This window comes from Vigna radiata, chromosome 7 (assembly GCF_000741045.1).
Source record: "Vigna radiata var. radiata cultivar VC1973A chromosome 7, Vradiata_ver6, whole genome shotgun sequence".
Taxonomy (NCBI): domain Eukaryota; kingdom Viridiplantae; phylum Streptophyta; class Magnoliopsida; order Fabales; family Fabaceae; genus Vigna; species Vigna radiata.
In genome coordinates this window covers 11,605,790-11,621,082 of record NC_028357.1, presented here as the reverse complement: position 1 = coordinate 11,621,082, position 15,293 = coordinate 11,605,790, and the positions used below count along the sequence as shown (strand labels likewise).

Sequence of the window (15,293 nt, the reverse complement as noted above, 5' to 3'; positions counted from 1 at the left end):
TGTGCAACAACAACAACTCATGTACACCAACTACCACACTCTGAGGTTAATCCATCAAACATCTATGGCCAATGAGTGACTATTAGACAAAGGACCTTTTGCTAATCTCCACAACATAACTATTACTCTTCTTGAGATTTGGAAGTTATTGAGAACGTTAGAGTAAACCCTAATCACTAACATCCTATATCAATACATACACTATACACAACCATCTTAATGATTTCTCCTTGATATCCTTATAATATCATATACAATTTCGTACTCACAAACCATTTTCATATCACTTTAAGTCAAACTCATATATTTCGCATTCATTATCATATGTCATGAACATATTTAGAAGCATAAACAAATATACATCAATCGAAATAGCCAATCCACTCAAACAAGAAAGTACACTATTACCATTCGCAAGGCATTTATAATTTATCACCCATTGTACATAACATCTTAAACAAACATACACTAGTGTAGAAACATCTTGTGTTGTATTGATTCGATTTTCATCACTAATCCCCACTTTTTGTTGTATCTAGATCATTCACCATAAACTTATGTGCCAAAACAATTATTGAAAGATCATAGAAGCAGGAAGAATTGCAAAATAAAGAAGCTTGCTAAAGGCTCATGTCGCTGAGCGGCACATCCTTGTCGTTGACTATCATTCTTCTCGGAAAGTTGGTGCTTGAGTGTCACCTTTGTGCTTCTGAGCGCCAAACCTCTGGTAAAGTTGGCACTTGAGTGTCGCTAGGCTACCGCTGAGTGCCATACCAGAAGACAACAACACAAAAACCTGATCTAATTGAAATCAAAACCTTATTCAAATGAACAAATTGATATTCTTGACACTATAATTGATTTTAAACCATGTTTAAAACTTAGATTTGATACCAATTTGCTCAATTAACCAGCAATTCAGTTCGTCAAATCAAGTCAAAAACAACCAAAAGTCCAAATAACAATTCAACAAACCAACAAACCAAAATGCAACAATTTCAAAAACTAAACTAGTCCTAAATGACCCAAAAATAGACCCCAAACATAAAGTTCACTCATAACTCAACTCCTATAGAATTTCACTTGTCAAAAACCCTATTTTAGACCAAAAACCAACCATCACTTGACTTTTCAACATATCAAAATCCAACAAAAATTTCCATCCAATTATAACATCAAATCCACCAGTTCATGCACCAAAAACAGGTACATTCAACAAGTAATCACAACAAAGTTCGTTCAATATTAAACAACATATATTCAAACCAAATTCACGTAAATAAATACAACAAAATTTCACCAAGCTTAATCCATTTAATTCATCTTAAGCATACCAACTCATGTTATTAAAGTACTTAAAACTTAAAACAAGGTATTTAACTTCCCTTACCTTACAGAGGACCCAACTCCTCTATAAGAGTTAGACGACTCTACTAGCTCAAGGAACTCTATCTGCAGCGACAACTCATAGAAACATGATTAGAATATACCATTAAAACCACTAATCGGCACAAAGTCTTATACAAAACTCAGATGACACATGCAAAAGCACCACGGTTTGTACGCCAAGGAAACAAGACAAATCAAAGAAAAAGAGTAGAAACTAACTTACTCTTTTGGGAAAACTGATCAGGTAGACTTGAAGATCTAACTGTTGTGATCACTTAAACGGTATTTGATCTTCAAATAGATGAACGAAAGAAAAAACTATTATAGAAAAGTCAAAAACTTTAGACAAGTGATTTTTAGAAATATTGTATGTTTTAAAACAACGAAATTCGTTTATAACGAAATTAATTATATTAAAACCAATATTAAAATAATAAAATTTTACTATTTTTAAATCACTATTACTTCTAAAATGTCATTTTTCTGAAATATTACGTAAACGACTCTATTTTATTTTCATTTACAATCAATTCAATCACGGGTCTTCTATAAAGTTAAAAGCTGAAAAATTTTGATTGAAACATTTCTCTGAGACATTTTTAGACTAACGACTTGGTTTCCTTTTTCTTTTGTAAATATTTGGAATTACCTAAGGTTGTTAAAGCAAATTGGTTCATCACATATGAATGTGTAACTTTGTGACGAGAGATACAAATTGGAAGAACTTGGTCCCCCTCACCCCACTCTACCACTCATGATGACAAACACGTTACGCAATTATCATAAGAGAAAATTACGTTTCTGGTATATGTACTTTTGAATTGATAAATTTAATATTTCAATTTTTAAATTTATGTAATGTTAGTTATTTCTTATGTTTAAATTTTCGACAAATGTTTCTCGTTATGAAATTTATATATACACATGTAATATCATAAATATTGGTGGGGCAAGAGATGGTAAATAGTTATAGAGGAAAGTAGTCTTTCTGAGTATAGATTTATTGAAATTCAGCACCATATGCAATGTTGCCCCCACAACACCGTTCGGACATATCCTTGTTTTTTGCATATAAATAAGGGTCTTGTTCCTCAGCAATTTCACCCACCAAAACCTAGTTATAACACACAAATACAGAACATTTTGGTATGCATCGATCTGAGCCATGACAACCAAACAAGTGAGAAATAGTGAAAAGATGTTGGGTACTCATGACCATGATAATACTCCTTCTTGGTCGCTTGGAAGATGCATTTCATCTGTAAAAATGGAGCCAACCCTCAGAAACCTTCCTAGAGCTGCTTCTGAATCACTACATACCAACCCCAAGAAGAAGCGTGGAGGATGGAAGGCCATAACTTTTATTTTAGGTCTACTTCTCTTTTTTTATCTTGCTACATATCATTTTCTCTCCTACTTCATTCCTTCATGCATATATATTCACACTTTTTTTAATTAAGATTAACTAATCTTTGTCTCAGAGAGCAAGAGAAAGATAGCAGAGTTCTTAACCACATAATTCCAATTGAGTTTAATCACAATTTTAAAAAACCAAAACTCATTGCAAAACTTTCACTTCAGAGATTCAACTCAATAATATATACTTCTTCTAGCTTTAATTTTAGAAAACATTATTTTTAATTCATTTTGTCTTTTTTTTAAAGATTCTTGTCTAATAATTTCTTACATTAGTTTTTTTCTTACTAATACTTGTAATTGTTTTAATTCATAAACATTATGAACTCTCGTATCTGGAAAATTTAAGAAAGTAATTTTGTTATCACTTTCTCTCCTTATGATAATAATTTTATAAAACTACCATAATTACAGACAAATAAACTCTTAGATAGAACTGAAGCTCAAATTAGAATAACTTGAGAAAATGATTAATAGAAAGCTTCTTCCCAGTAAAATACTGATAATGAATTATTGTTTTTTCTTGGATTATTGTTAACGAAAATAATATTTTAACATCAATTTTTAACACTATTTTGACATTGTATACGTATCAAAATGTGATTAGACGATTTCAAATGAAAAAAAAAAACTGAGATAAGGACATATTTAAAAGAAAAAAACGAAAGTTTTTTTTTTATTTAAAATCATTCAATCACAGTTTGACACGTGTACAGTGTCAAAATGATATCAAAAAATTAGTGTTAAAATATTATTTTCCTATTGTTAACGTTGCAGGGAATGAAACTTTTGAGAGGTTGGCAGTGTTTGGTTTATTTGCGAACTTTATGGTGTATTTGACAAGAGAACTTCATTTGGACCAAGTTACTGCTTCTAACATTCTGAGTTTATGGTTTGGGATCACAAACTTTGCCCCACTAGTTGGTGCCTTCATTTCTGACGCCTATGTTGGTCGTTTCCGGACCATAGCTTTTGCATCATTTGGTACCCTTTTGGTAAGCTCTCTCATATTTTTTCAGAATAAAAAACAAAACTTTATACAACTTTTCTTTTTAGCTGTAAATTTAATACAACTTACACATTTAGTCATCTTGCCTTTTTTTCTAGGCTTCGATATAAGAGGAAGTTATGCATGTGTCATTCAATCAACCACTGATAATAAATATACAACAAAAATATATTAACATAAATTTTTAAACAATATTTTGACATGATATACAATACATTTATCATTTTTATTAAATTTAAAATATGCAAATACAATAATAAATTAGTAAAAAAAATACTTATCAAAATATTGATATGTATCAAAATATCTTTTTCTTAATAAATATACTGATCTTCAAGTACTATGTAGTCAAATATTGTTATGATTGAAATGAAAAATTAATTATTAAATAATTTATTAAATATAGGGAAAATTATGTTTGTATTAAATATATGTAAAATATCTTTTATTTATAATAAAAAAGTTATAAATTAAATTTAAAATATAAATAAAAATAATAATAAATTAACTAAAATAAAAAATAAAAATAAGATAAAAATAATATATTTATTTATTATTATTGAAATTACATACTCAATATTGCTGTTATAATCATAAAAGATATATGAAAACTATCTTTAACAGTCACTGAAAGCTACCATTTCACTAGTTGTTTTCTTTCCATTAAATTCGTACAACTAGTATGCAATTCTAGTTCATTTAATAATCAATTTCATATATGAACGACAAATCTCATAAAAACTCACATGTCCTACCTGAATTAGCATTAAATGCTGTAGGTGACTAATTTTCGTATTACTTATTATAAGGGAAAATGTGCAAAGAAAGCATCATACTGACAGGTCGTAGTGTACCAACACAATTTTTTCTCGCATTTAATAATGAAAAAGTCTTTAACAACTTTTTTTTTTACAGTTTATAATTACTCTGTTACAAATATAATTTTAGAATAAATTCAAAACAGATCAATAAAATAGGGACATATGTTCTGTTATTAAAAAATTTTTAAAAAAGAATTATTAAAATATCATTATCCTTTAATAATTCTAGATTTTTTTAAAGTTTATGATTAGAAAATATAATTTAATACATCTAAAATTTTTACAATTATTTAATATTATTTTTTTGTATTTTTTACTTTTTTTCTCTTAGAAAAATATAAAAATTTATATTTTTATAATCATTTTATTTTTTATTATGATATATTTCTTATTTTTATATTTTACATTTTTTTTATAATGTATTTGAATTGAATGTTTGGCAACAGGGGATGGTCGTGGTGACTTTAACATCATGGTTACCACAGTTGCAGCCTCCACCTTGTAGTCCTGAGGAACTGGCATCTGGGAAGTGTGTTAGGGCAAGCAATTCTCAAATGGGTGTGTTGATTTTGGGACTATGCTGTTTAACCATAGGTTCTTCTGGGGTAAGACCATGCAGCATCCCATTTGGTGTTGACCAATTTGATCCAACGACCGAAGAAGGGAAGAAAGGGATTAACAGCTTCTTCAACTGGTACTACACCACATTCACCATGGTCCTTCTGATCACTCAGACAGTGGTGGTCTACGTCCAAGATTCTGTCAGCTGGAAAATTGGGTTTGGGATACCTACTTTCTGCATGCTCTGCTCCATAATCATGTTCTTTATGGGGGCAACCCTTTATGTACGTGTGAAGCCTGAAGGAAGCGTTTTTTCTGGTGTTGCTCAAGTTCTAATGGCTGCTTATAGAAAGAGAAAACTCAGGTTTCCAATGAGTGAGGAGAAGCAAGAAGGGTCTTTCTATGATCCCCCTCTTACTGGGACCACCTTTGTGTCAAAGCTGCCTTTAACCAAACAATTCAGGTCAGAAACGTAGCTGTCATTAAGACTAAAATGTTCATTTCAGTTCCACTACCAATACTTTTATACATGTGGTGGAAGAACTTCTCCTAATTTTTCAATACATATATATATATATATATATATATATATATATATATATATATATATATATATATATCATTGCCCAATGATTATAGTAGTTATGTCCATTAAAATCATGAAAGATGTCTACTAATTGCTTTTAAAACCTCAATTATTTTACTTGAACAAACTTCAACATGAAAAAGCAATTCGCTTTATAATATAATAATATCTATTAATTTACATTCAGAAACTAAAATATATTATTAACATATTAATATTTTACAAGTTTATTTTTCTACTTTCTCCTTTTACAAGTTCATACTAAAAGATTGTAATATATATATATATATATATATATATATATATATATATATATATATATATATATATGTGTGTGTGTGTGTAAATTTTTTTTTCATTGTATCCCTACGAATACAAAAAAAAAATTAAAAGAAATAGTTACCTTTAATTAAAACTAAAAGTAAGAAGGTAACAAATATTTTCTCTAAGATAAAACTTGATATTTTTCTAATGGATAAATATATTAGCTGTTGAACAAATTATTAGTTCTGAAATAGTAAAAAAAATCAAATTTAGTCTTTGAATTTGTAAAAAAAAAAAATTAAATTGAAGCATAAAATGGTAGGATATTCCTACAAATGGTAGGATATTCCTACACTTTTAAAAGTAATATTTGTCATTTTCCTTTTTGTACTTTAGTTAATTTGTAAACAAGCATTAATAGTAATTAACATAGTGAACTTATGTTGATATTTGTATTTTGCTATAGGGCCTTGAACAAAGCTGCTTTAATTATGGAAGGTGAGTTAAACCCAGATGGGAGCATAGTGAATGATTGGAGACTGGTTAGCATCCAAAAGGTAGAAGAGGTGAAATGCTTAATAAGAATTATCCCAATTTGGGCAGCAGGGATCCTTAGTCTGACTTCCATAGCACAACAAGGGACATTTACTGTGTCACAAGCAATGAAAATGAACAGACACCTGGGACCCAACTTCCAAGTCCCACCTGGTTCAATGTCAGTCATATCATTAATCACCATAGCTTTTTGGCTCCCATTCTATGACAGATTCTTAGTGCCAAAGCTCAGAAAAATTACCAACCATGAAGGGGGCATCACTCTACTCCTAAGAATTGGAATTGGCATGGTCTTCTCTATTCTTTCCATGGTTGTGGCTGGCATGGTTGAAAAACTCAGAAGGGATTCAGCAAATTCAAATCCAACACCTCTTGGAATTGCTCCCATGTCAGTCTTTTGGCTAGCTCCACACTTGATCCTTATGGGGCTCTGTGAGGCATTCAATATAATAGGACAAATTGAGTTCTTCAACAGACAATTTCCTGAACATATGAGAAGCATTGGCAATTCCTTGTTTTCCTGTTCTTTTGCTACAGCTAACTATGTCAGCACCATAATAGTGAATGTGGTTCATCACACTACAAGAACATCTAGCCACCCAGATTGGTTGACAAATGATATAAATGCTGGGAGAATAGACTACTTTTACTATCTTATAGCAGTGTTAGCAACCTTGAATCTCTTCTTTTTTATATTTGTTGCTAGAAGATATCAGTACAAGGGAAGTGTCGACTTCAATGATGAAACTCACCAACTGGAGCTTGGATCTCACAAACCCTAAGTTTTAAGAAAGATAAACATAATGTAGACATACATCTATGTGTGTATGTATATAGGAAGACATCACACAAATAAATTGAAAGACTTTTATTATATATATTCCTTTCAGAAGTTATGTTACAAAACAAATGAGACTTATAAGTCTATTTTTATGATATTGAATATGAATATCTACTTATTAAAAAAGTTCTTCAGAGACTACTATGATACTATTAAGATTCATTAATTAAGAATTTGTTTATTATACCATTACTTTTATGTTAATTATCTAATAAATCAGTGTGAGATACGTTATTAGTGTTTCAATAAAAATAAATAAATAAAGATACCTAATAATCAATTTTATCTTTAATATAAGAGTTAAGTGTACTTAGATTTAATTTTAATACTTGAGGTTTCTTTTATCTTTATTTATAATATAAGGTACTTTAGTTTAAATTATATAATTTAATTGAATCTTTAGTTATAAATATTTCATTTCATGCTTACAATGTAACTATTTTACTATTATTGATTTTTCAAAGAAATAAATAAACTTTAAACGAAATAGTTATATTTTATGTCGTTACATCAAAATTTATCTAAAATATGACTTTTTTTCTTTTTAGTTTTATAAATGATGTAAAATATTATTACTTTTCCTTTAAACATGCTAAAACTAATGTTAAAAATGACTAATACATACTATCATTATATACACTGAACTTTATATATATTTTGTACTACTCAGTGAACTTAGTGTTAAAAATGATTAGTAGAAACAAATTGTATATTTTGGTCATGATTCTAAAAAGGAAAAAGAAAAACCCTACACTAAGTGACTTTTCAAACACAGCTCAACCAAACTAAATCATTCTAACAAGATGGATGATGTCGGGCCTGCATTTTTTAGTGATTAAATACATCATCATAGATATGTTTGTCTCTTGTTTGGGACTTAATCTTCTCTTATTCCACCCATATGTCTCCAAATTTGACTCTTTCTCACAAATTTGTCAATTTTCGTGCTTTGAAATATCGGTATACTACATATTTCAAATAGAGGACACATTATGTCAATAATTTCTCATTCTCCCCGTTTCATCTAAATTATCATAGTAACAATAACTGTTTTAACCATGGTTATCAATATTGTGAGTTAATTACTTAACTCGAATGATTAATATTTTTAGTTGTGGTTTTCGACTTAATTTAGAAGCAAATTCGTCTTTCAAGTGAACTCCGTAAAATTAGATGTAGACTCAATTTATTCAATCAAATTCGTGAGTTTGGAATGATTTGGCATGTGATGAATCATTATTTTGTCATATTCCCTTAACTTTTCGCATCAAATTTAATGAGTGAATTATGTTTAATTGTCTAATATTTCTCCCGTTTTGCTATTTGGGCTTAATCTTACCAGTAATTCTTATTTTAATGAATTTCAATTATATGAGCTTAATTATTCCCACTATTATTTTCAGGGAATTTTGGGACTTCAAGAGGGTTGTCACATCAGCGACCATTTTCCACTTCAGCGTTTTATTTTAATTTAGCTGTAATTTCGTTTTTAATTTGGTTTTTGTATTGTTTGGACCAAATTTAGTTTTTGGCCCATTTTTGGGTTAGATTTTGGTAAAAGCTCATTTTAGGGGGCTGACTTACTAACCTAGGGTTGAGTGCCTAGTAGTCATTCTATTGAATTTACACTTCAAAAACGTATTCTAGTATTCCATTCATGGTTGGGACGTGAACAGTGCTCGACCTTAGGTTTTTTATTTTCGTTTCTCAAAGTTAATTCCAATTTTGTCTTTTAATTTCATTTTTGTTTTCGATATGCTTCTGCAATTTCGCGTTGTTTTGTGTTTTAATCTGTTGCATTTTCCTCTATTGCGATTTTTTTTTATTATGTGTTTCATTTATTGTTCTTGATTGTGGTTTTATTTCCATTTTAATTTTCGTTCCAGTTAATCTCGCTTTCCAGTTTCACGTTATGCATTTCGTATTGCCTGTAATATGATGTTATCGAATTCGCTTTGCCGTTTCAAAGTCGTTTTAATGGTAGCTTGAATTTGTTGGGTTGGCAACTAGGGATGTTGCATTGTTTCCAAGAGATTATTGTGTTGTATTGTGATTATGTGCTTCTGACTTTGCATCTATAATATGTTTCGTTTGTTGCAAATTGGTCACGCTTAGTGGTTAAGTTGTGTGCTTGAGTTGACGCTGCTTAATTTGTAGTATAAAAGAATTGATTATGTGCAATTGTGTTTGCTTAATGCGCATTTTATGAAAATCGTTTTAGACTTCACTTAGTTGTTTAATACATGTTGGATTAAGGATGAGAGGAGCGAATAATTATTTGTAATCAAGGATTTGAACAATTGTAATTGAACTAGTGGCCAACCTGCAGTAATTAGTGTTTTTAATTCGTGTTTTAGTCAGTTAATTTGGTTTGCACAATCTGTTCAACCACCCCCCCCCCATTACTTATTTGATCATTTGACTAAACCACATTTGGTCCTCAAGAGACGATCTAGGAGTCATTTTTCCTAGTATATTGCATTTCTAATTGCTTATTAATTTGATTCGAATACAACATCGATCAAATTTGGCGTCGTTACTGAGGACCAACGGTTCTATCTAAGGTTTCGTGTTAGTTTTTGTTTTGTTTGTATGTGTGTGTGTATATATGTGTGTGTTGTGATCTGTATTGTGTGTTTGATGTATTGCTTGTTTGTGTTATGTTTTGGTTGCGTCATTTAACAAGTCCAATCATTAGGAAATTTGGTGTTGTTAGCATGTAATGGCAAGAAAACACAATGAAAAGAGCCAATTTTTCTAATTAATTGGCATTTTTCGTTTTGATAGCTAGAGGTGTTATTTTTCTTTGAATTTTTTTGTGCTCACTTCTTTTGGTCCATATTTTGATAGAAAAATCCCATTAGCACTTATGGTAGCCCTAGTTCTTATTTGTGAAAACTGGGTTTGTCAAAACTTCAAACAATCGTAACTTTTTCTCCCAATATCAGAATTTGGTTTATCATATATGCTTTTTGGGTAGAAAAATGCGAGCTATCCATTTCAAACTGCTATGTTGTTTGCCCATGCCTTCATTTCCAAAAAGATGTCATTTTCTATTTCTTTTTTATTTTTGAAGTTTTATTTTTCCCGTTTTTCATACTTTCTTTCATTGGTTTATATAGTTATCCTTTGAATTTTGCTTTCAAATTTTTTGTGCTATCTTTTCATGCTTTTAGGGTATATTGTGCACAAAATTTCAGCTCATTTGGATAAGGTTTACATATACATGCAATTGTACCCCCCCCCCTATGTTTGCTTGTGTTGACTTTTGCTAATATGCGTTGACTCCGTACATGACTAGGGGCAATCCTGGACCATTACCACCCTTTGATCCTGAAATTGATAGGACCTTTCATATATTAGCTAGACATTCTAGGAATTTGTCTTTAGAGTTTATACCATTTGAGTCAATACCATTAGAATCTAAGCATTATCCTTTTGTGTCTACTGTCCCTATATATTTTGTGCATACTGCATCTGCATCTATATCAGGAGGTGTTAGTCATTCCTATGTACCGTAGTATCAGAGTGGACATTCAGTATAGGAGGAAGGATGGTTAGTTATTATTGTAGTTGTCTAATGTCTAAAATAGTGAAAGTAATTGTTTGCACACAAGATTGATTAAAAGGAACATATATATCTATACTTTTGTTTATATGAAAAATTTATATATTTTTTAGTTTATATTTTAAGTTTTCAAAATTATGAAATATATATATATATATATATATATATATATATATATATATATATATATATATATATGTATTGTAAAAAAATATCTGAGGATGAATTGGGACTTTTAAGTGTTATTAATTTGGATGATTCAAGATGTGTTGATAAGTTGTATTTTATAATGTAACTTATATTTGAAGATGTATTAAACTTTTTTAATTTTGTTTTTTATGGGAAAACTTATGTTCTTGAGTAGAGACAAATGTTTTTTATCGACTTAATTTTATGTCTTTTTTTTTATCATGAACCTATTATGAAATGGGTAAATACTACTTTTTCTAGTTTTTTAATTCAAAAATATTGCAGTTCAAATCAAAATAGTATAATTCAGTTCAAAATTAATACAGTTCGAAAGTTCAGTTCAATTCATATTACAGTCTAATTTGATACAACAAAAGGTAATTCACTTTAGTTTATATCAACTAATTTTTAGTTTAATTCAATTTAGTACAGACAAACTATTTTTTGGTTTATTACAAATTAGACAAACTATTTTTTGGTTTATTGCAAATTTTAGCAGTTTAATACACTTCAGTTAATTTTATACATCTCTACATTATATACTACTCTATTTATTTTCATCCTTGTTATCTTCCGCACTCTACACCTTATAGACATATTTAATCTTAATCTAGCATACTCCAAGCATTCCCATAATATTTTACCTTCATCTATTAAAACCAATACGCCAGAAGATAATATTACTTTAAAAAATAACTATATGTTTGAATCTGTATAATATTCCAATAATTGCATTTAGAGTAATTTCAAAATTTCATTGTTTTATTTTACGGAGTAGAAAATATTAAATAACTTTAATTAACACTAACAAATTTAATAAATGTAAAATTAAGTAGAAATTGAAAAAATATAAAGTTTCTAATGAAAGAATATTCTTTTACCATCGTATTTTAAAAATATCATAAAAATAGTATATATATATATATATATATATATATATATATATATATATTATACATTTTTTTTATCAATATATAAACAAGTCTTATAATATATTCATTTTATCATATTTTGATTATATTGTTCTTTTACTTTTCTAAGTTAACATTTTACTATTTTTATTCATGTCACTTCAATTTTATTTACATATATTTTGATATGGATGAAGTGACATTTCGTCTATCAAACCTGTGTTCACTTGGAGGATCCTATAAAAAACGAAAGGATTTACCTTGGGTCCAAATCTTTCAGTAATGACCAAAAATCGTTAGTAAATTGTAATTATTGACGGTCTTGCGATGGTCAAAAAGTCATCGACAATATGCGTGTCGGAAACATTATTGATGGCTTTATGGCCTTCGGTATTACCGACGAGCAAAAACCCTCGGTAATACCAAAGGGTAAAAAGTTGTCAGTATTACCGATGGACAATTGGGGGAGAGTGAGTGGATGGATTTGAAGGGATTTGAGAGTGAATTAATTGTTGTTTATTTGAGTGCATTTGGAGGTGAGTGAGAGTGGATTTGGAAGTAAAGTTTATGAAAATTAGTGTAGAATTTGACTAATGTGACAGATAAACAAATAGTTAGAGCTGTCAAAATGGGTCACTACCTGCGAGCCAACCCGGCCCGTCACAGGTTCGAGCCAGGTTGGGTTTGAAAAATACAACTTACTTATTTGCGAGTCAGATTTCAACTCGGCTCTTTTAGACCCGGCTCATGCGGGTTGAACACGTGGTGAGCCGGGTTGGCCCACCAACCTACCTACCTAATTTTATTTTTTTAATTTATTATTTTATTTATGAAACCCTAAAAAATAAAATACTTTCTTCACTCACTGTGTATACCAAAAAAGTAACATTTGCTCTCACAAATCACTCTCACGGTACTTGCTCTCATTTGACGGTGCTCTCACCCTCACTTCACTGAAATTCTTCAAGGAGCAGGTAAAACACCCTTCCTTTTTTCTTCTCTTTTCTCCACATTTTTGTTTTCTCACTTCTTTTATTGATTGTCGGAATTGTTCTGATATTAGGAAAATCTTTATTAGTGAATTTGGAGACAACAAGAACAAAGGTCAAGGGTTACAACAAGAACAAAAAATGATGAATATAAGAAACTTATTTGTATGTTTTTTGTGTTTGTTTTTGAATGACATTTGGATTATTTTGTACCTTTTATTATTATTTTGAATTGTCTTTAACATAATTTTTTGGGAGTGAAAATTGTTTAAATTTAAATTACAAAAAGTTTGTATTTTTCTTTATTTTAAAAAAATGTAATTAAATGGGCCAGTGAGTCAACTCGTTTACCCATCAACCCGTGGTGGGTTGAGTCGGGTTCAAGTTTTTCTAGCTCGCTAATAAATGAGTCGGGTTAGGTTGGCTCACTAAGTGACCAATCCGTGGTGAACCGGGCCTGGTCGAGCCGAGTTACCCGTTTTTACAGCTCTACAAATAGTTTAATTGGTAAAAATTGAAGATTACCAAAATATCCTTAGTAGTAAAAATAATATAAAATGATAATTGTTAATATTATATATAATTATAAAAATCATAAAAAGGAAAGGAAAAGATAAAAATTAATTTTAAAAAATCCATTATTATTATTACTATTATTACTATTTTATTAATACAGATTATATACATTAAAACAAATAAATAAAAAGCTTCATTTTACAAAATGAAGGTGGAACAGAATACAATGGCATATTGGTTCCGAATATGTAATTGTGTGAAACTATGTTTGGTACTGGAATTGGATATGCCTTCACGTGTAACTGGATACCGCTTCTATAGATTCAGATATGCTTTAAGTGGAACTATTTAACTTATTGAAGTAAGTTACTTGATAAAGGATCCAAGGATAAAAACGAGAATTTATCTTAAATCTCTATAAATCACACCACTTCAGCTATGAATCAAAAAATCATTTATCTCATATTTCATGACTTTTCCTTTCTCTTAAATTAATACAAGTGAACATAAAAATTTATCATAATTCATCTACGCTAATGACAATAAACAATGAAATCATTGCAAATCAAAACAACTTAAGTCTTTTATTAGAATATGTCTCTAAGGCTCTTTCCTAAGCTATGTAAGTTCGTTGAAACAATGGGAAGTGTGGACATAATAACAAGTTGTGCTTACGAGTAAAATTGAATTTAAATTTTAGGTTTTCCTAAAAATGTTTGACTACAAATAAAATTTGATAAATATTTTCTTCATATAACATGATTGAAAAAAAAAAACGTGTGGACATAGATTTGAAGTCAGAAGGTGCATGTTTGTCAACGACAATTACCACGTATTTTTTATCCCGTGACTCATTTGATTTGGTTTGCTTTTCACTATATTTATGTTTGGTCTATTCTAGACGTCATCCTCAGCAACGTTTCTCAAGGAAAATGTTATACTCTTGGCATTTACTGAACCTTTTCATTATAGCCATTTAATAGTGTCATTAATATGCATTTAATGTAGTTTGAACATAAAGCATGATATCGAGCTTTCCTTTTCAAACAAAGCAAGAAATCTTGTTATCTTGAAGATTCCATTTTGATTAGATATTTATGTATAAGTTTGAATTTTACTTTAAATTACTTTGCTAGAATTGAAATAAATTTAAAATTAATTTTTAAGACAATATTAAAATAATTTTAATGATTATTTTTAAAAAAATATTCTTTGTTAAATTTATTATGTCTTTATTTTTAATTGTATCTGAACATGAAAAATATGTTAAAAATCTTATACTGAACAAAAAGAAGTCGAGTCGAGTACGTGTCCACCATTACTTATTCCGTTTAAAAAATTTATTCATATCCATGTCATTATCAAATAGTATTTGTGAAAAAATATTAATATATTTTAAAAAACTATAAATAAAATTATTTAAAATATAAACTTAATTTTTAAATACAATTCAATTCAAATTAATTAATAAAATATTAATACAAATAAATATAGTCTTCCTAAAATCAAATTTAAATAAGTTGCACATATAAATTTTAAAAAAATTATTATTTTACAAAATAATTCCAATTTTATAGTTTTGAATAAAAAAATAAAAATATATGAAGTTAAATTTTAAACAATTTTTTATTATTAATATTTCTTTCATTGATAATTTTATTTAATTACTTGAATTTAA

At 28.9% G+C, this 15,293-nt stretch overlaps 1 protein-coding gene across 1 annotated transcript; it reads left to right on the top strand.

The window, feature by feature from the left end:
- The first annotated feature begins 2,348 nt into the window (after positions 1–2,348).
- Positions 2,349–7,528, top strand: LOC106767064 (protein NRT1/ PTR FAMILY 2.13). The gene is made up of 4 exons (XM_014651885.2): positions 2,349–2,759; positions 3,583–3,800; positions 5,082–5,659; positions 6,513–7,528. The coding sequence occupies exons 1-4, from the start codon at positions 2,555–2,557 to the stop codon at positions 7,381–7,383; spliced, it is 1,872 nt and encodes a 623-aa protein (XP_014507371.1). The 5' UTR covers positions 2,349–2,554; the 3' UTR covers positions 7,384–7,528.
- The last annotated feature ends 7,765 nt before the right edge of the window (positions 7,529–15,293 follow it).